We start from the raw sequence: 21,735 nt of genomic DNA, 5'->3' as shown, positions 1-21,735 counted from the left end.
CGGTACATTCAAAGCCATGGATCTGCGATGTTGGGTTACTATCGCTCTTGGAATGCTAAAAGGTGCGCGCGCATACACAAACATACGTATTTGATATCAGCCACGTGACATTCCTTACCCTCCACCAAATTTCAAATTATGTTGTGGGGGAACGTTATATAAGCGAAAAGTGAAAACTTCATCGCCAGTCTGAAGCTGTTCTTCTTGCAAATGAGAAGTGCTCTGGAACAACAACGTGAATTGAAGAAAGGACTAGAACTGCTCCTCAAGAATATTGGAGAAGTAAAACATCTGCTGAAAATCAGATCTGGCCTCAATCAACTCACAAGAGATTTTGAGCACATACAACTCGATAGTAACGATCATGGACTTTTCAAAATTGAACGAAGTCGCTCGCCTGGAGACACTTCTGCCCTTGAAAAAGCTTTCGGACCTCGAAGTATACTTCGAATACCGCAGATCCATGGCTTTGAATGTACCGCGACTATCGGTCGACTTTGTATATCAAACCGACATCCGAGTAAGTGAAAAACAATTCTCGGAACCATTAATTTTGGAATGTCACGTGGTTGATAACGTGGGAAAGGAATGTGAGGTGGTTGATGTTACACGTCAGCGATATCCGAGTGGATAAAAAACAATTCTTCGAACTATTAATTTTGGAATGTCGCGTGGCTGATAACGTGGGAAAGGAATGTGAGGTGGTTGATGTTACACATCAGCAGTCCTACCGTGGGAAAGGAATTCGGAGTGGTTAATGTTACACATCAGCAGTCCTATCGTGGGAAAAGAATGTGGGACGATAAAAAAGTTCTCGCCCCCGCTGCGCCTTCTGCCGTTGGCAGGCGAGCACTACAGACCTTCGGTCGGTAAGATTGTCGGTAAAACAGCACGATTTTGACCCTCGATCGATACAACTGTCGGTAAGGTTGCACGGTTTTGACCTCAAGCCGGTACGGCAGACTGTGACGTCATCGCGGAAAAGGGTTTGCGTCTGGGCTGCGCGGAGCGGAAAAGGGTTTGAGTCTGAGCTGCGCGGAGCGGCTCGGTGGTCTGCGCGGAGCAGCTCGGTCGGTAAGTGTCGGTAACCGGAATCTGCGTGTAGAACCGGCCTTGTTATACTACTCAAATGAAGTAAGATGCGTCAATTAGCGATTACCTACGGTGACAGAAGTTGTAATTTCGTGGTAATTTATAAAATTCTGAACTCGACTAATTTCTTAGAAGGAACCGACTTAAGATTCCTAATCTTGCTCATTGCTCAACCAGAAACATTTTATTTGCAGAAACTGACATTTCACTTCGATGGATGAATTCGATTCTGAGCATTCGCTATATATTCATAACGTCGTCGGCAACAACAAGCAAATCATGACTGTGTCAATCATGTTATTTGTCCGATTCTGTAGTTACTTTTAAGATACAATGACAACAAAATCACTTTGCTGATTGATATTTTATGAAAGGCTACAAACTTGGATATATACCACAATTTGTAGCCTGTTGGCAACAAGTGCGAGTCGCCTTCGAATATTTCTGCTATATCCTTCGATATCGGGTGCATTCACACGATGTGGGAGCCTGACTTAAAAACACAGTGCTGGTTATCAACTAGTAGCAGAATTACAGTTTTAGGAACATGCGTTTGAGTCAGGCTTAAATTCAACTATGAGGTCTTTGGACTCGACGATGCCAGGTCTCAAGTACAGACTATACAATTCCAAATGGTGGACCTCAACAGCGGACGGAAATTTTTTTCGAATCGAGCAGATTGTGTCGCGGATGATTTCAAAGCCCAAGATTTTTGAGGTCACTGCACCGAAATCGGGAGTCAAAATATTAAAAGTCAGAACGGCGGATCGAATGATAATTTATATTCGAAAGTTTATGTGGTTGCTGGTTTTGATTTTTCAGACGAGATTTTCGAATCCAAAACAGTTGACCAGATTTCTTACATTCCACTCGTACTGTCCCAAAATCTTAGGTTCCGGAGTTGTCGAATTTCAAATTCCCGAATTCGTTGTGGCGAGCCGAAATCAGTGAAGGATATTATTTTCAATTCGGGACGGTATAAAACTTGTGATAATTTGACGCATTGCTGCGGAGCTATAACTTTATGCCGCGTACAGACGAAAATGCTCAATTCGTTATTGACAGTCGTTGAAATTCTTAGCATTTTCAGGGTATTTCCGCGTCAAAGTCTAGCGGACCAAATAATCTCGCTCCATCCATGCAGCGATTACGTGAGATCCATCCAGTCAGGTCGTCGAATTTTGAATCTAGGTTCTGAAGAAGATTAGAAAAGCGGATGATTGTGAGTTGGATTGTTGAAGCTTGATAAAAATGTTTTTTATTGGTAGAGAGCGTACTGCGACAAGGTTTTTAAATCAACATTAATCTCCAAAGTAGAAAAAGGTAATTTGTGGCAAGTCATCGATAAATCTGAAGACTTATTTATTGTTCTTTGAAATAAAGTTTCTGACTAGGAAAGGTTAAACTGCAGACGTCGCGCATGGTTGCAAAGATACCCTGGTGTGACTAACCCGTATTGCTGACACTCGGGACCCTAAACTACCCCTCGCATTAGCCACCTCATACAGCACATGTGGGGACTACAAGCCCAAAAAGAAATAGGCCATGAAGACTTTCGGTTTAAAGCATCTAAACATTGGGTGACTTCATTCGAAATTGCTCATCGTATTGTGTCGAGGAAAATTAATAAATTCATCACCAAAAAAACGATTGAAAATGCCGAGAGTTTGAGAAAATAAGCTGAACAATTTGTACAAGGTGTAAATTTATCGAATGTGTATAATTCAGATCAAAGTGGTTTCGAATTGAGCGTCACAAGCCATTCTATGTTAACTTTCCAATGTCTTTCAATATTTTGGAAAAAAATAATAATCGAAGTCCTAAATGTTTACAGCATTAGCCGTATTGATTCCAAAATTGTAAGCTCGCAATCGATTCCAGTAACCTCACAAACTACTGAAATGCCGGTCTCCGAAAGATTTCACGATGGTAAAAAAAACTATGCCAGAAACCGTTCGGCAATTTGTGGGAGTGGTTTTTGATATAAATACAACCGAAATTTATTGAAACGAAGAAGCTCCTAAATTGTTGCTTAGAAAAAGCTTTGTAATGTTAAATAAGACGAATTGAAGCAAAATAGTGCGATTCTAATGTGAATTCGGCTGCACGTGTATAAGGGTAGTTCACCCCCTAAGTGACGTTATTTCAAAAAACGCAAAAACACGTATGCCCTACTTTTTTCTATTGCAATTAATTTCATTAAAATCCGAAAAATAGTTTTTCAGTTATAAAATTCTTTTAACTTTCCACCCCTATAATTTTCGACTATTCAACCCCGTCGTAATCGGCCAAAATAGATTTTTCATTATTCGTCGTAGGAATTATTCTCGAATTGGTTTCATTCAAATATCTCAACTGGAAGTATGCGAAACTATGAAACAACCACTTAGGATGCCCAACTTTCGGGGGCTGATTTCACCCCTTTAAACAGTTTTTCCGCCGATAAGAAAAAAATACGTGTCGCTTAGATTTTGATGAAGAATAACATATCCTCAAATGGTAGAAATCGGAGGGGGACACCTCAGGTAGTTTCCTTGTTAGTAATAGTAAAACCTAGACTGACAGCTTGCTTTTTACCTCGGTCAAGTACATCAGCCGATCGGAATAAATTCAATCGGGATTTTTACCAACTCAGAGGAGAATGTTTGGTCAAGAAAATTGACGCGGATGATACGAAATATTTGTTCGAAGATCCAACATTCCCAGTGCATATCTCTTCCATATTTCAGAACGGAATTCCGGATGATCAGAAGAAATATTTCATGGACATCGTATGGAAACATCCAGGGGTGAGAAATAATTCTGATACTATATACACATAATTTTTTTTTTGTCGATCACACCAGTTTTGACATAATTCTTTGACGTGTAAGATAAATGAACAATATTTTCAAAGTTCATTTCGCTCTAGACACTTGAAACACAGATTTTTGAAACACTGCTGTTTTCAGGAATTAGCTGCCGATCCGCAATTCTTTGTCGAAGGACTTCCACGATTCGATGTTCAGCAAAATCATCTCTACGATTGTTGGGCAGTCGCTAGTTTGTGCAGTCTTGCAATGCACCCGAGATTATTGTATCAAGTTGTACCGCAGGATCAAGGCTTCGAGGAGGCGAAGTATGCTGGAATATTTCACTTCAGATCCTTCTGTACGGGACGTTCGGCGTTCCATGCTAAATCGACAAACGTTAGACACTAACTAAATATAGTTATTTAAAAATATTTTTGGTCAAAACTCTATTCAGTATAAAAACTGTAGAAAGTTTTTTTTTTGCGCAGGTTAATCTCCCAAAGACTTTTTATTATTTAAAGTCGAATAAAGTTTCACCGTGTCCGTCATCATCTTGCATTGTATTGGAAATATTTTTCATGGAAACAATAAATTCGATAAAACGTTGTAAATCTAATTCTCTTGACTGTTTTTATGATGTTGATCAGATCAGAGCTTTAGAAAATGAACAGGTTAAATTTGATCGCATGACAGTGTAAGACTTTACTTTCTTTCTCTTTATTTATTAACAATAAATACCAATTTGTAGAATTTTACTTTCGGAAATTTCTCATTTATTAACAATAAATACCACACAGACACACATACACACACATTCCATCCATTCGTATCATCTCAAAACAGATTGTAAAGAATTGGCGGTCGATTTTTCTCAACTTTGACGAGACGTCACCTATGCGTTAACAATTCAAGCTATTTTTGAAGTGGATTTGACTTATCGTATTAATGGTCGGTCCCTCGGTGGCTTTCTCCCCGGGACCGGAGGTTTCTAGCGATGACGGGAGTCCGCCGAGTCGATGATCGTCTCGTTTTGGGGCTGTCAGTCCTCCAGGGCCTCGCTGGAGTATTTGCCTTCAACCGGTTGAATTGACGTCCCGGGGTTAAGAGAGCGAGATCGGGTTAACTTCTCCACCACTGGATCTCGATTTTGAGTTTGGAGTGGGGCGCTGGCTTCCCCACTCCATTTCCAAAATGGGTGTCAACCGTGATCCCTCCCAAAATGAGGGGATCACTGATACTCGTGTTTACAGCGGTTCGAAATAGGAGATCTTACAACAGATTAGGAAAAATGCCTTTCCCTCTTACCCTCTTGAAAAGCAAAACAAAGCGGAAAGTTAAAAAAGTCGAAAGGTATCTGAGATTACAATCAGGGATGTAGAAATTCAATTTGCTTGATCTCAGATTTTGGCAGTTTGGAAAGTGGGTCGATGTCGTGATTGACGGTCGTCTCCCAACGGATTCAGCATCACATTTGATACTTGCACTATCGCCGGAAAGTAATGAATTCTGGGCCCCCTTGGTTGAGAAAGCTTACGTAAAACTTTACGGATCATGGAAGGCCATAGATGGTGGTGATCCTGGGGAAGTTTTGGAAGATTTTACTGGAGGGCTAGCGTTTTATTACCCAATATTTGATTCCGAACGAGTTTCGTTTGATACTATTCAATATGCTCAAAAACGAAATGCCGAGTCTGAAGTCACGAAGCTGAGTCATTCCGTTTGATTCGATCTTCGGTTGTTGCATCAGCCTTCAAAGTAAATTCGGCACATGAAAGGTTTCAGCTGCGATCTTGTGAAGAATATTTATCATACACGATGTACGAGAACTTGATCTTTTTGTCATTTGACCTTTCTCGATAATAAGAAGAGATCAGCTGTTACCAGACACCTGACATGTAACGGTTTTTCCAGTTCAAGAAAACGGAACCAATGAAACGTCGAGTTATAGTCGACGATTATAGCTATAGTATTACTCAAGCCGTCAATTACGGGGAGCAAGAATTGCTGCGGCTGAGAAACCCATGGGGCTGCCGTGAATGGACTGGACTTTATTCAGATAAGTAAGTATATATCTGCTCGTAATTACCAACTTGCAGAAAGTTAATCGCAATGACAAAAAATACCTAGTTCAATTGGTTTAAAGCCTGTAAGTATTGCATTCGTAATTGAAGATTATTTTGCTTGACTGCACTTTTCAACAAGTATTTAACATGTGATCACGACCGCTGATGTAGCAAATCTTCTGCAGTGACGTAATATAGAAGATAGTAAATTAGAGTTGTTGAAGTGGTACGAGTGCCATTACGAATTCTTTAGTTAACACTCGAGTCTTAACGAATTTCCATTGTACGATTGAAATACCTCGCAGCTGTAATTCTGTGGGCAATCGTCAGCGGAGTGAGTGAACGGTTCTGTTAATCAATATTATTCGACGGGGATGAAGTGTGGAAAATTGATGACGATATGAGAAGAGCACTCGATTTTAAGGCGGACGATGACGGGGAGTTTTTCATACCTTTCGCAAAGGTTCATCATCATTTCACTGATGTCCAAATTTGCTACTTGCCTGTCCTCGGCGCCGATAAAAAAGACCTTGAAGAGAAGATGTTCGAAGGAAAATGGGTACGGCTGGAACCAACTGTCAAAGACACTGATTATTCAGATAAGGCTTGATTTTCAATAATTCGTAGAATTCAAAGTCACCATATTTTGGCTTCTGTTTCACCATACTCAGAGACCTCGCGATTCGTGGAAACGTAAGCTTATTGACGATTCTTTTGAGCTTCATAGCCAATAATTTTGTAAACATTTAAAGTCAAGCAACAGCAAGGCATTGGTAAATAATGGAAGCTGTTTTCAAGCAAAATCATTCATTTACGTGATAGGGATTCCGGAGCACCCTTGGTCTGATTGTACTTCCTTGGGGATTATTTTGTTCAGAAGATATGCCATTGTCGTTCTATCAACATGAATTAATATTTGAAATGATCCTTGTTTTCAAGTTATTAAAGTGATAAGCAGACTGCCGAAGAACATCATTTTTTTTTTACGTTTTTGACAATATTTCACAAAACAAATACAAAAAAACTCCCGTGGAAACAAGTCTTCCGAATAAAATCATTCCCCAGAAATTTAGCCAAATCAAAGTTGCTCTGAGATCCTTACGGCGAGTGACTGATTGCACTTGGAAAGTTACTTACTTATTCATCAATATCTTGCTGTTATTGGTCAAGGTCATTCAAGTTTTACGTAAATTAAAGTTTATAAAGCTCAAATGAATTGATCGGGAATTGTCACATATCTCCCATACCACGAGTATGTGCGAAAAAAGTCGAATTCGAGGATTCTTGACTATTTTGTATGGTGCTGTCGGGAGGTTAGTAAACAGATGACGCCGGAGATTATGATCGATAGTGATATGGTATTGACAAACTGTTTATTATGAGAAAAATCGGTTTACAAAAATTGGATGGTCTACTAGAAATGCGAAGGCAGGGACAAAGCGAAGCTAGTTAGTAGATGCGTATGCGCCAAGAGCGTGGCGAAAGCTGGGTAATGATGTGAAAAAGTGCAGACTCGCCCCTGAGTCGAGGCCAAGAGTCACGTCGTACCATAAATGCCACATGTAGGGAAATTCCCGGCGCGATCAAACCCTTGGCCCTCGGCTAGCGAGGCGAGGCCTGGACACTCAAAAGTTAGCTGTAAAAAACGGTAGTTGTAAAAAGACAGACATGGAGAAAAGGAAATATTATGAGAGATTCTTCGCCGACTTGCACATTTTTATTTGTTTAAAATCGATGTGTGCGATGAACAAAAACTAGCCTAAGACGTAAATCATCGTTACTGGATCTTGAGATTTGTTTAACCAAATTTAGATCCAGAGATATTCTACAACGAACTTGTGTCTACACTGGACTTGTGTACAGTGAACTTGTATTTCATTCAATCCTATACCACATGATAACACAACTGCACACCCCATTTCAGCGGGATCGTTTGGGTGCTCTCGTGACAATTATGATCAAAGTCAATGTGGTGAATTCCTATTGGCACTCATTTACTCATCACGGTCGCAATCTTTACCACTTAGATGAGCAAAGATTTGAATTCGAATCGTTCTTTGTCGTTTGTGATAGTCTTGCTGAAATTTGTTTCGCGATCGAAAACCGTCTCTGATCGCCAGACAGCGCCGGCGCTAGGTATGAGCTAACCGGGCAACCGCCCGGGGCCCTGTTCCCGAGGGGGCCCAAAGACTGAAGAAAATAAGAATTTTTTTCGGAATAAGGTTAACTGCGATAATACATTATCCTGTGTGTGAACATCGAGATGATAGGTGTAAGAAAAAAAATATGAAAAAAAATTATAAAATGAGGTTGAACGATTGGGCCCTTGTAGAAACATTGTACGGCTCACGCTGCTGTACTAGGTTACCGGCGAGCACGGACCGCGCGGGGTGTTGGCTGGACCGACGGCCCCCACCACAATTTGTTCGGCTGCAGCGCATGCGCCAGTTTATAGCTCAAACGTCAAGCTACGTCGTGCGGCGCGGCGTGCCCAGAGACTACTATCAGACCACGCTGCTTGTAATTTGTATGGACTGTGGATTCACTGCTACGCTCTGTCTAGCTGAACCACTGTATTCGCATATTCCATAGGAACTCTTTCAACAACGTGAACATTTCTTGAAAATTTTCTCGCTACCTATTGTTGTTTCTTATTTTTTATTCTCGATGCTCTTTTGAAATTACTAGTAATTTGCAAACTCTCGGATATCGACGAAACATTTATTCAGAAGCTGCCGACGTTCCGGTCAGGCAGCGGCCGATCACGTTTAGGGCACAATCTTTATTATAGGCATTTCTACGGATATTCATATTACTTAACATTAATTAACCGCGTTCAACTTGACTTACATTGCATAAATTACGATTTGATTGAATTTTTCTGAATTTATTTTTGTAATTGTTGGATTGCACAAGTCATAGTCGATAGTCATTATGAACAAGCCCAAAGACTTATCAGGGTCCTAAAAGCGGAAATTAAAAAAAGCTCGATGTGAAGCGGACAAAAAAAGTGCTGTTTTTTTTTCAAGGCAATGTTAAGCGGTTGAGGTCTGATAATGAGGGTGGTGAATGTAGCCAAACCACGGATGATTTAGACCCCGCTTGTCCACCTTCCAAGGACGCCGTAGATTCTGATGGAAATTTGGACGCTCAGTCAGTGAATACCGGAGATATGACGATAGCTACAGATAGAAACAACTTGGCAGAAAAAGTTATAGAAAAAGATTCTACAGTATCAAATATTGATTGGCAAGATCCTGCTAAGTGGCCGAATAACATCAGCGACAGTTCACGCGTAGCATTGGTAAAGCTAGGGCCTACAAAAATAGATCGGAATACAATTTTTCCTTTTGATACAGATCGCCGGCGCTTCACCATAGAAAATTGTTATCGAACCCTGAAGAATGGCGAAAAAATGGAGAGATCCTGGTTAATTTATTAAGAGACTAAGGATTCCGTTTATTGTTTTTGCTGCAAATTGTTTGGCCTCCGCAACATTCCAACCCAATTGCAATCGACCGGATTTAGATCCTGGCGGCACTTGCAAGACAGTTTGAGCTCGCATGAAAAATCCAAAATGCACATTGAATGCATGACAGACTGGAAAGAACTCAAAGTCCGTTTAGATTGTAGAAAAACCATCGATGATGAGAATCAAAATTTAATCCAAAGAGAGGAAACCTATTGGAAACAAGTACTTGAAAGAATCGTTGAAATAATTAAGCATTTAGCTAAGCGGAATATGGCATTTCGAGGTACTGTCGATCGATTATACGAGCCGAATAACGGTAATTTCTTGAGCCAAGTTGAACTGATGGCGAAATTCGATCCTATTTTAAGCGAACATGTACGTCGAGTTCAAAGTGGGGACCTCCAGCGCGTTCACTACTTGGGAAAGGAAACTCAGAACGAATTCATTGACATCCTGGGTAATGCAATTTTCAAAGAAATTAGCAGGCGAGCGGTAGCCGCGAAATATTACTCCATAATTTTAGACTGCACCTCCGATATTAGTCATGAAGAACAAATGACTGCCGTTGTTCGATTTGTCACTGTGTCTAAAAACACCGTGGAAATTTGCGAGCATTTCATTGGCTTCGTTGTTGTAGACGATACAACTGGTAAGGGATTGTATGAAACGTTGTTAGATATCTTGAAATCAAACAATCTTGAATTGAATAACTGTCGGGGTCAAGGGTATGACAATGGCAGTAATATGAAAGGTAAAAATAGTGGTGTTCAGGCCAGAATTTTGAAGGATAATAAAAGAGCGTTTTTTGTTTCCTGCAGTTGTCACAACCTCAACCTAGTAGTTTCAGATGCCGGACATTCGTCCGTCACAGCTGAACTATTCTTTGGTGTTCTTCAAAGGCTATTCGCAGTCTTCGCTGCTTCAACCCAGAGGTGGCAAATATTAAAGGAGCACGTTAATATCAGTGTGAAATCATTGCCTGAAACTCGCTGGGAAGGGAAAATAAATGCTGTAAAAGCTGTGAGGTTCCAAATAGCAGAAATCAGAGATGCGTTGCAGGAACTTTGTCGAATGTCGCAAGGTTAAGATGCAAAGCTGAGATCGGAACTGAGAGGCCTATGTTTCGAAATTGAGTCATTGTCTTTTCTGATTGGATTGGTAGTATGGTATGATGTACTGCAAGTGATCAACAGAATCAGTAAAGCTTTACAATGTCCGAAAGTTGATTTGCATACTGCGATGAACATGATTGATGGTGCTCTTCTTCAATTACAAACCTTTCGAGAATCCGGTTTCGAAACTTGCATAGCCACCGCTAAAAAAATGGCTGAGAAGTTAGATATTTCACAAACTTTAACCGAATCACGTACCCCACGAACAAGACGATTCTTTGATTATGAGTCTCAGCACGACGAACGACCTAGCGATCCGATGAAAAGGTTAGAAATTGAATTTTTCAACAAATTATGCGATATAGCGATATCAAGCCTACGCGAACGTTTCGAAATGACCCAAAACGTTTGTGAACCATTTAGTATCATCCGAAACTCGGATAATTTTATGAGATTGGACAGAACCCAAATTTTGACTAAGTCCAAGGCTTTAGAAAATTATCTGACTGGTGAAGACGAGAACAGTGACATTGATGGTTGGGAGCTTGCCGAAGAACTGGAATCTTTAAAAGCTTACTTCGTAGCCGCTGGAATGACCGACTTGAGTGCACTCGTTATGATATCGCACATTATTGATAAAGGTCTGGATGAGATATATCCAAATTTCACTGTGACCTTAAGAATTTTCTTAACATTACTAGTAACCTCCGCGTCGGGTGAAAGGACCTTCTCAAAGCTAAAGCTCATCAAAACTTACCTGCGATCCACTATGTGCCAAGATCGACTGAATGGTTTAGCTGCGATGTCAATTGAGCATGGAATTTGCAACGAGTTGAATTTCAGCGATATTATAGCATCTTTTGCGAACAAAAAATCTCGCAAAGTCCCACTTTAAGACTTCAGTGGTCCAAAAATTTCTGATAAGGGGCCCGATTTTCAAGGCTCGCCCGGGACCAGCCGTGGGCTAGCGCCGGCACTGTCGCCAGATATGCAGAAAATCTTTCCACAGTTCTTACTTTCTCCGTGGCGCATATTGTTTATCTTCTTCCAGCACTTTCAAAATTTTGGATCTACGAAAACCACCGTTTATATGCTTTCAAAGCTTTTCAATCTTGTCAACTCTGCAACGAACGCTCCCCGACTCCCAAAGATTACTATGTAGAAATTTTATGGAATAACTGGAATAATGATACCTGAATCAAATAATCAGATCCGTACAACACCGAAAAAAAGAGTACTCCATGAGACAAGCAAATTTGCAATAGAAAAAAGTATCAATTTTGTATGAATCAAAAAGGATCAAATTCACGTACGAGCAATAAAAGGAACTGCAGAAAGATGAAGCGATAGCATAAAAGCTTCACTAAAACCCAAAACTTACAACGAAACATAATAATAAAATCTAAGAACGCCGAACGCAGTAATAAGAACCTCCACAAAGAGCTCATGGAAGAGTGGAACTAACATTTTGATCTATGATACACGTAACTAGAAGCGCATGTCCACAAGGACATATGAACTTCGAGGAACAACGGAACCACAATCATTAACTTCGATCTGCAGCACCTTCACATCAGGAGTCCAAAAAGCATGTCGATGAACTATAAGACCTCGTAGCTGAACTTAATTTAGGCCTCGACGTCATTGTTTGAACAGAAACATCAAACGCCGACAACTGTGTTAGTAACATTGATATTATTATTATTTTAGCTTGAAAAAAGTTTGAAAAAAGACACTTCAAAAGCTGACTCATGGTCAGCCCAAACCCGCTTGCTTGAAAATGTCTGGGAAAACCGCTTGCCGTATGCTGTTATGATTCAATTTTTGTTGGGTGAAACAGTCAAGGATGAAAAGATGCAATTCACAATGGATTGTGCCTTTATTTCGACGTTTCGGCAGGACCCCGCCTGCCATCATCAGGTTACTTGAATTTAAATAAATAACCGATTTTACATATAGAATTTTCACTTACATTAATGTACAAAAATGCCTCTATTAAATATTCTTAATAAACTATTGTATAAAATTAAAATATTCCAAGCTTACATTGTTTGACATTCCTTAGTACTTAAGCTGTTTATTACATGGTGTTTCTGTTAAGGCAGGTGAATTTGTACTCCGTCAAAAGGTTAAAGACTCTAAGTAACACGCCTGAGCGTATTATACATAACCAAAGTTCTGCCTAGAAAATATAAAAACAAACATCATTGCTTCCCCATGACTCAGAAAGAACAAAATCATTACCGAAGTGGAACTGGGCCCTCCAGATTAAGGGAACATTATTTAAGACAATCGGCAAGGCCTGCATATGGGACAGTCTCTCTTCGACATTACTACTTCAGAATAAGGAATCTCTTTATGATGCTTACGCAAATTATTTACACAGGATAGGCGACGAAGGCTGTCTCAAACGTAGCACACTGAGTATTATTTATCCTTAACTGAATTTACAACGGGGAGTTCAGCAGTACGTGAAATTAAAACTCCCAAAGAGGCAGTACCAGGTACTGGCACAGATAAATCTCCTCAACAATGTCAACTGCACGATTGTAATAGACTCCCAGATCTTCAAACTACATAACAAATCTTATTTCTACTCATGCGCGGAACCAAACGGTCTGGTCCATGCTCTAATCGAGAGCTCACTTTATGATAGCTAGAGTATTTCTAGCGTTTGCGCTACTCGAACAGAATGAATTATATATCTTTGAGCTAATTGAAAATCCGAACCGAAAATTTGTTAACAATCTTATAAACTTTGTAGATCGTGTTTTTTATGATTAGGTACCCGTAAATTGAGCACTTGTGTACCACAAAACCTGTAACTCCTTGTTATACCATTTTTTATCAAAATGAAACAATGAATCACTACTGTGTGTAAGGTCTGCAAGACCCAGCCCACTTATACGCTGGATATTCTATAACTCGGATTTGACTAAGGAAAATTGATGAAGAGATAAGCGCAGGGACCCTGCAAAGTGACCAAAATAAGAGAAAAGTGCGAAGAGCTTCGGTTACGACTCTCAATCCCAGAATAAAGAAGAAAGAATTTGTTAAATAGAAGAGTGTATTAGGGACATGGTCAGGAGACCAGTACCTGGTGGTCAGAAAAAAAACCTTGTATCAAGTAAGTAAGTCTGATAAAAAAATTAGCATCTGTTATTTCTCTAAACCAGAAATTCTACGAGGTTCTACAACAAATTATACCCATTTCAACACTCAATACAAAAAAAATGGTCGCGTAAATGCAAACCATTCTACAATTGTGTAAAAAAAACGATTGTAATCTACGAAAAAGTACGATAAGCTATTTTTTGGCGATTATAACTATCGGATATAATAACAATCGAGGATTGGATCCTTCGTGATGTTGAAAACTGTAATTGTTCATGTTGGAATTATACAGTTAGTGAATGTGATTCTTAAAAAATTTTTAACACGTTTATACTGTAACGAATATTTACTTATTGCATTTTTTTTTTTTTTTTATTTCTTCACAGTCTTCTAAATAATTGTTTTTGTTTTTGTTTTTGCCTATATTCTGATTAATGTGGGAGGTCAAAAACTTGGCAATAAGGGGACAGTGAAGAATTTGAGTCTATTGTCAACATAAAAGAAAAAATATGAAATCAATGGACAGGCTTAAAAAAAAAAAAAATTACGAGTACGATAATAAACATGACATTGACTATAAATGGGAAAATTTAAATATAAATCAAATATAAATGAAATATAAGTAACATATAAATAAAACGTGAATGAAAAATAAATAAAATATAAGTAAAAGTATAAAATATAAATAAAAAAAATATAAATAAAAATTACACATTCATTCCATACATTCGCAAATAAATTAAGATAAAATACGCCGGAATTCATACCGGGATATAAAATTGTCTCCAGTGATGATGTAAAACGTTGGTCAGTCATAAATATATTAAAAATCAATTATCCCTTGATTTAATACTCGGCAACAGCTTCGTTGTGTAATTGTCCATGTGACTTTGCGAATCTTTCGATAAAATTTTGAATCCACGGTCGTCTTGAGTTTTCTTCGCGGCGATTCCGTAATGCAAAGAAGTTTGTAAAAATTGTTGGTTCCTTGGATCTCGTAACTTAGCTTTGTTTTTTATTTTTCACTGACACGTTAAGATTCGTACGGAACTGACACCGACTATAAAAAAAGCTACGATTTGCCTAAGTTCAACACCTAATCTCTTTATATCTATAAAAAAATCTTGTAAAGACGCATGAAGTTAACTGTTTACGACCACCGACGCTTCGTGGTCTCCAGCGTCTAGACCTTACGCCGCGAAGTTCGACGAATCCAGGTCTGTCCAGATCCTGCGGTTCGTGATTTTCGGCGTTCCAGGACCAGTACCCCGTAGTATTCGTGATCCAAGTCGCCGAGATTTTTTAGTTTTCGTTTCTGCGACCTCAAGAGTGCATGAAAAGAATGTCACGTTGGCTCACTTTGTTCCTTTTTCTTTTCGAAATGGCGGAAAGTATCTGAGCTATGCACTTTTTGGCCTCTGAAACGCGGGAAATGTGGGAATAGTAACATACATCAAAGAACCTGACATTTTTTTAAATGATTTTCGGGATACGAGTAACTTACTTAAATTCCTCTACGAAAGAGCAACGCACCGTCGAAATTTGAACCCATTCCGTTTCTTTGTTTATTCAATATAGGACGGAAAATCGTGAATTTGCTCGGTCGGTAAGGTAGGAGTGCTACAGGCTCTTTTATAACCCTCCGCCGGGCGAGGCTGGCTTCGGGCATAGTAATCACGCTTCCTATTGCTCCCCCCCGTTTTTTTTCTGATTTTTATTTATAAATTTTCTTTGAATACATCCCTACAAAGGTGGCTCATTTTGAAGACGAATTTTGCAAATACGCTTGGCAAAAAGACCGTTGCCTCCTTGTTGTAAATCCTTCAAAATTTGTTAAACAATATTTAAGATCCACTATTATAAATATGTGCATTATCAGTAAGATTGAATGTTTTTGAGTAAAGGAAGGAAAAGTAACAAGAAATGTTGCAGCTGCGTATTCTAAACATTAATTAATTCTAAAACCCACATCACATGCAAGATTTTAAAAAATATTTATACAAATCATTATGCATTGCAAATTTTCGTACTTTCTAAAATATTTCCTCAACTTATCAAATATATTTATAATAGTATTTTTTCTCTTAATATTCATACGTATCGAGACAATTTTCCACAGTACTATAAATATTTTTTAAATGTTTAGAAAAATATTTTCTCAATGCTGTAAAAATATTTGCAGTTAAAACTTTTGGTTCTGTTAGTGTTCTTGGAACATTCTAAAAGCATCTACATAGCATAAACTTATATGTACGTATGCATGCACGTGTATGATCAATTTTTTTGTCCGACGATATCTCGAGAACGAGTTATCGAATTGCAGTTATTTTAGTTTCAAATACTTTTTGAATCATTTAAATAACAGATTTACAAAAAATAAGATAACAGTGATGATATCTCGAGAATGAATGAACGTATTCGAATGAATATTGGTACCGTAAGGATACAGAGTCGCTGATCGAGAATCTGAGGTCAGATTTGCAAAATCCAAAATGGCAATTCCAATATTGTGGAAAACAATCTACATATGTTTGAATTTTCGTGGAAATTAATATGCGAAGGTTTTTCAGGTCACTGATAACGAATCCAAGGTCAGACTTCCAAAATTTGTAATGATGGCTCCGTTCTAGTGGTTCAAAATAAAAAACATCGTCATATTTTCATGTAACCCGGTATCCGAGGACTTTAAAAGCGTTAATCATAAATCTGAATTTGTGGTTCGAAATTCGATTTGGATATTGTTCTTTTTTTTTCTCTCTAAACTTCGAATCTGCAGTGTGAGCACGGGAAGTTCGAGGGTTGGCTCATGGCCAGTCTATAGCCGTTTATTTTACCTGAACAAACAACGCTCTATGAATATTCCGCAGTCAATACGTATACAATATTTCCATATGCATCGAAGTTAAGTACATACACAAGCGTCTAACTCGTTTTCACCATTCGAATGTCCATCGCAACACGGAGCAAGTCTGACAAGTAGAGATTAACTTGAAGCGTTTTTTTTCTAAAGAGGGTGTAATAACAAGAACAACACTTTTACGATTACTTATTGTTTATTTATAATAAATAACAGTTTGCTTGCAATTAACTGATGGTTGAAGACGGGACTGTGAAAAATTTCACGAGATGATCACAATTAAGGAAATTAGGGAACCAAGTGAGAACAAAACGATACGCTTCTTTATTTTGGGCTGTTCAATAGTTCTCCTAACCTACGCGCAAACTTCCACAGGTTTGTATTTGTTATAAAAAAATAATTATCCAGAGTTATTATGATCAGATATTTGTGTGCCAAACTTTTGTGGCAAACATTAAAAAATATTTTTCATGCAAATCATTAGCTAGTATATAATTATGTGTATATACACTGCGAAAAAATGCTTATCGAATAAATTACAATCAGATATTTTCGTTTCGTACAAAAATGTAGTTCGATTCGATTGTTTGGTCGCTCCGACAAAACGTCTATGGGTTTTATATTGATGTCAAAGCTTGAAACTAAATATTTTTCTGTGTGTTGAAAATATACAATGTACAATACATGGGTTTATCCAAATTTTTGTGGGTTTACATTTTGCCTACATAAAATTTGCATACCTATATAAAAGTGGACACTGAGCTATGCAAATTTTACAATTTTTTGTAATTTACGAGAAACACGAAGATAAATGTTGTCACTTTTATCATACTTCCTGTAGCTCGAAAAAATATGGCATTTGTGTTTTCTTTGTATAAAAAAGATTAATTTTGCGTCCTGTAATCATGTGGAGACCCAATAAATGTATTGTTTTTATTTTTTCGTGTCATTCTGAGGCATATTCTAAAGTTTTTAGACTGGATGGTATTTTGAAAATTTCTTTTGATTCATGTCATTGTCTATTCTTAATGAAACGCTTTGATTCGTACACTTCAGAATAATACTCGTACAATAATCGTTACGTATGTACTAAAGTTACGAAAAAATTAAGAATGAAATTTCGCCGTATCGAATCATTGAAATACAGTGATATTGTTGAAATCGACCAGAACCGCTTGGCCGCTTCACATAATACCAACGATGCAAATCAAACTGAAGAATAGTAGTTTATTCACAGGTCTCATGTTCACGGAGCTGATTGTGCACCGTACGTGCCAAATTCTGATAGGAACAGATGACACTTCGAAGTGCAATATTCACGGGAAAAATGATAGCACGGCAAACGAATTGCATTTTGAAGCTGAAACTGAAAAGTATGCGAGTATGATTGTAATGGCAAAGGCTATGATCGAAAGCTTACTCTCAACCGTGGTTTCGTTATTTCTCGGTCCTTGGAGCGACAAAGGTGGACGAAGACCTGTCTTATTGGGAGGAACCATCGGTGAGTTGTTGTATTTTTCTACCAGTATTGAGTAAGCTCGATGATTCGACGTTTCAGGTAGTGATCAGCATAATATTATGATACTAAAGAATTAAATTTGGTATGAAACAGCCGATCACGTTGATCTATGTACATTAATTTCGCGGGCAAAAAAAGCCTTTCCAATCACAATGACATCCGATGATGTATTGGTAATTCCAAGAGTTGACCACTCTTCGAATCTTATAAAATAATTAGAAATCTTTCATATCTTTGAAGTCACGTGATACCCTTGAACCCCTGAAATACTATGAAAGCCTTAAGAATTCTTTGAAAACTTATGTAACCCTTTCAAATCTTACTCTGAAATGTTGTGACATCGTGGCGAAATCATTTGAAATCCTATGGAATCTTATAAAATCTTGTGAAATCCATTGAAATCATGCAGACTCAAAAATTACACGACAGTCGCAAAATCCTATAAAATCTGTTGAAACCAATTAAAATCTATTGAAATCTTGTGAAATGATATGAAATGTTAAGGAATCTTGAGTAATCCTTTAACATTGTATACCATCTATGAAAATTTTGTAAAATCACATAAAATCCTTGAAACCCTATGGAAGCGGATGAAATATTTCAAAGACCTTTGAAATTCATTGAAGTCGTATGGAATATTTTGAAACACCATGAAATCCTGCAACGTAATTTGAGATTTCTGAAACCTCTGACATCTTTGGAATATTTGAAAATAACACGAAATCCCTGACGTCGTGCACTAAAATCTTTTGAAATCTGGTCTACACACATTAACTGACGAGACGTTAGCCTCTGGATTGATTTTCTTGGAATTCACACGGTCAATTGATTTTCGTAAAAATGCAACGATATCGTATGTAGAATCACATGTTTAATTCAGGTTTTACGGTGATGTTAACGATGCTCTCATTGATGTGCAGTTGGGATATAAATCCTTGGTACTTGATAATTCCCTCGATCCCGGGATTCATTACCGGAGGAACGATCACGGTAGTAATGGGTGCAATGTGTTACGCAACCGATTCAACGGAAGAAGAACAAAGAACGGCGGTAATGGCTTGGATGCAAACCGCGATATTAAGTGGAGTGGTCTTGGGTTTATTTGGGGGGCCTATCATATCGACAAACTGTGGCTACACAACTGTGTTTAGCATAGGCGCGATTTGCAGTGCATTGTCGACACTTGTAATTTACTTTGCTATTCCTGAATCGGTCAAGTCTGCGATCAAGGTAGGTTCACTAAATGTTTTACACGTTAGTCTTGTACGGTCTCGCAGTCTTGGACAGTGGCTCCGTTATCTCATTTCGGAAGGAAATGGAAATTTGATTAGTTTCAAATCAACAAATAGAATTGCCTACACTTAATACTTCGAAAATTATTCGACTACATTTCGTACTTCGACTGACTCGAGGAATGTTTATTCAGCTCATTCGATGTTTGACGGAACTTCCAATAAACCTTTCCATAAAATTACACCTTGAAAAGCACCAACAACATATTCATTGTGAACTTTGAATGACGATATGACAAAAATATTATTTTTCCACAGGAGTCACATTTACGTGGACTCTTCGACGTCTCCCTCCTGAAGAAGCTTGTTACCAGTATTGTAGTTAAACGGGACGGTTTTCATCGGCTTGTAGCCTGGCTTGCGATATTCGTTTACACTTTTAGCTCGATGCTTCAGGTAGGAGATACGAGCATTGGAGTTCTATTCGCAAAAGCGCGACTAGATTGGGATGCTGCACAATACTCTTACGCTGCTGGTATTGGTCTCTTGCTGACCGTCATTGCCTTGAGTGGAGCATCTCTATTCGGAACTAGTTTAGGTGACATTTACACCACACGCCAGAATATAAAATTCATTTTCCACCGTCTCGTATCAACCGATGTCATTCGAATTCCAGGCGCTTCGGACACAATGTTGGCCACTCTAGGCCTCTTGTCAGGATTGAGTTGTGCACTCGGGAAAGCTCTCGTATTGAAAGGTTGGCACATGTATCTCTCAACGTCAATCGGAATGTTTTCCGCAATTGTCCCAGCAGTTATGCGATCCATTTTATCGAAATCAGTGCCTCTCGATGATATTGGTAAATTCTTTTGTCTCTTTGGTGAATCCGGCTCGACGTTTAAGCTGATGACTCGTTTAATGATTTTCAGGTACCGTGCTGTCGCTGACGGGGCTTCTGGAAACGTTGTCTCCAATGGGCGGAGCGCCGTTATTCGCGTTGATATTTTCCCATTATTTACCTCCGATATATCCATCACCAGTTTACCTCGTTTCCGCTGCTCTGTTCGTTTTGTTGCTACTCTGCACAGCATGCATCGAAGTATTGACGAGGAGATCGCGTAACTTGCAATTTTACACTGCCACACCTGAAAAAGAAACGGAAGAATAGCTTGATGACTCTTATTCTATTGCACCAACGACTTACTTGGAATTCGTTGTGACAAAATGAAATAATCTTGGTCTGTAATTATTTTTAAGGTTCCGCACTTCAAAAGGTGAAAACGGAATCCTCGTAGGATCGCTTTGTTGTCCGTTCATCCGTTCGTCGAGACCCTTTTTCTTAGGAACTGGTAGAGGTATCAAGTTGAAATTAATATCAGTCTACGATCCCTTGGAAGTGTAAAAAATTCAAGCTTCTCAGCAACGCAATCAGAAGATACGGCCATTTATGTCACATCTTTTGATAAAATCAAAATCTATAGCATACTTCCCGTTGACCACGAATCATAATACTTGTATCGAAGCAAGGTCTCACAGCATACGTAAAGAGAAAAGTCCGAAAATAATTGATTTATAATTATATTGCATAAAAAATAAATAATTAAGTTTGTGCGGAACCCTCAGGGCGCTTGTACTATTCGCACTTGTCCGTTTTTTAATCCTATGCTCCGTTCGTTGAGAGAACGACAAGCTTACGAAGCCAAACGCGTCAAGTTTGGTCAGATCCCGCCCAATACGCCGCCCACATTACCCACTCCAGGTAACCAAACGGATCTCACAGTTGGCCAGAACCGGCACTAGCCGACAAGGGTACCCAGGTATACCCAGATACTCAAACCTAATGGTCAATTTTAAACCTGACGGGTCATTTTAAACCTAATGGTTGCTTTTAAACCGTCTAGCATTAATTGTTGTGAAATTGCAAGTGAGTTCGGACTTGTTAAATTTTAATTATGGCGTATTTACTCTGGTTGATTAATATATCCAATGTCAGAAAATATAGACCAGGAAATAGAATAAAATTATTCGAGATGTAATGAGACCGCGATGTTTATATTATTTCACCTGTTAGTCCTTTCAAAAAGCGCGGACGTTTGGTGCAGGGCACAAATGTACGATTTTAGAGGTACGATACTGAGTTGCGAGCTCCGCTATGCCTAGCGATTCTCACTTCGCGCGAATCTGCGCGACACTGTGTCGTTCTCTCGGTGAATTGAGTATAGTCTTCATCGCTTATAATTACATTAAATTATTCGATGACCACTTGTGGGATGAAAGCACTATTTTATTTCCGATACGATTTAAAATAATAATTTTAGCAACATTTTTCATCCACTCCAGTTTTCTTTTGCAGGAACCGAGCTTCATAGAATCGTGTTCCAATTTATAACGAATTATGCGGAAAATGACTTTGAAATTTGGTTCCATTCGTCGTGATCATATTTCTTTATTTAGTTACCTCGCTGGTGAGGGAAAGTATGGA

The 21,735-nt window shown here is 38.6% G+C and overlaps 2 protein-coding genes across 3 annotated transcripts in view; both read left to right on the top strand.

Annotated features, from left to right (window-relative positions):
* The window catches only part of LOC124181984 (calpain-A-like), a 49,442-nt gene extending 43,835 nt beyond the window's left edge, over positions 1 to 5,607 (top strand). Inside the window, exons 2-5 of the mRNA XM_046568758.1 lie at positions 3,822 to 3,881; positions 4,044 to 4,280; positions 4,373 to 4,578; positions 5,286 to 5,607. Coding sequence (XP_046424714.1) covers positions 3,822 to 3,881; positions 4,044 to 4,280; positions 4,373 to 4,578; positions 5,286 to 5,607 — 825 coding nt within the window. The remainder of the gene's footprint in view (positions 1 to 3,821; positions 3,882 to 4,043; positions 4,281 to 4,372; positions 4,579 to 5,285) is intronic.
* A 10,996-nt stretch (positions 5,608 to 16,603) lies between these two features.
* On the top strand, positions 16,604 to 21,289 carry LOC124182841 (tetracycline resistance protein, class D-like). Of its 2 annotated transcripts, none has more exons than XM_046570591.1 (6): positions 16,604 to 16,877; positions 17,740 to 18,003; positions 18,902 to 19,251; positions 19,572 to 19,851; positions 19,930 to 20,112; positions 20,183 to 21,289. In XM_046570591.1, exons 1-6 carry the CDS (start codon positions 16,772 to 16,774, stop codon positions 20,419 to 20,421), a joined length of 1,422 nt encoding a protein of 473 aa, XP_046426547.1. In that variant the 5' UTR covers positions 16,604 to 16,771; the 3' UTR covers positions 20,422 to 21,289. The 2 variants fall into 2 exon arrangements, with proteins under 2 accessions (XP_046426547.1, XP_046426548.1); XM_046570592.1 differs by having other exon boundaries at positions 17,729 to 18,003.
* Positions 21,290 to 21,735: the final 446 nt, after the last annotated feature.

This window comes from Neodiprion fabricii, chromosome 5 (assembly GCF_021155785.1).
Source record: "Neodiprion fabricii isolate iyNeoFabr1 chromosome 5, iyNeoFabr1.1, whole genome shotgun sequence".
Classification (NCBI taxonomy): Eukaryota; Metazoa; Arthropoda; class Insecta; order Hymenoptera; family Diprionidae; genus Neodiprion; species Neodiprion fabricii.
The sequence above is the reverse complement of the archived record's forward strand: the minus strand, read 5'-3'. Positions and strand labels throughout refer to the sequence as shown.

Bases quoted from the DNA above. Each gene is read 5' to 3' on its own strand.
- LOC124182841 (XM_046570591.1), top strand. From the start codon at position 16,772: ATGATCACAATTAAGGAAATTAGGGAACCAAGTGAGAACAAAACGATA. The intron at 16,878-17,739 runs GTTTGTATTTGT...GTTTATTCACAG, and splicing joins CTACGCGCAAACTTCCACAG to GTCTCATGTTCACGGAGCTG. The intron at 19,852-19,929 runs GTGACATTTACA...TTCGAATTCCAG, and splicing joins TCTATTCGGAACTAGTTTAG to GCGCTTCGGACACAATGTTG.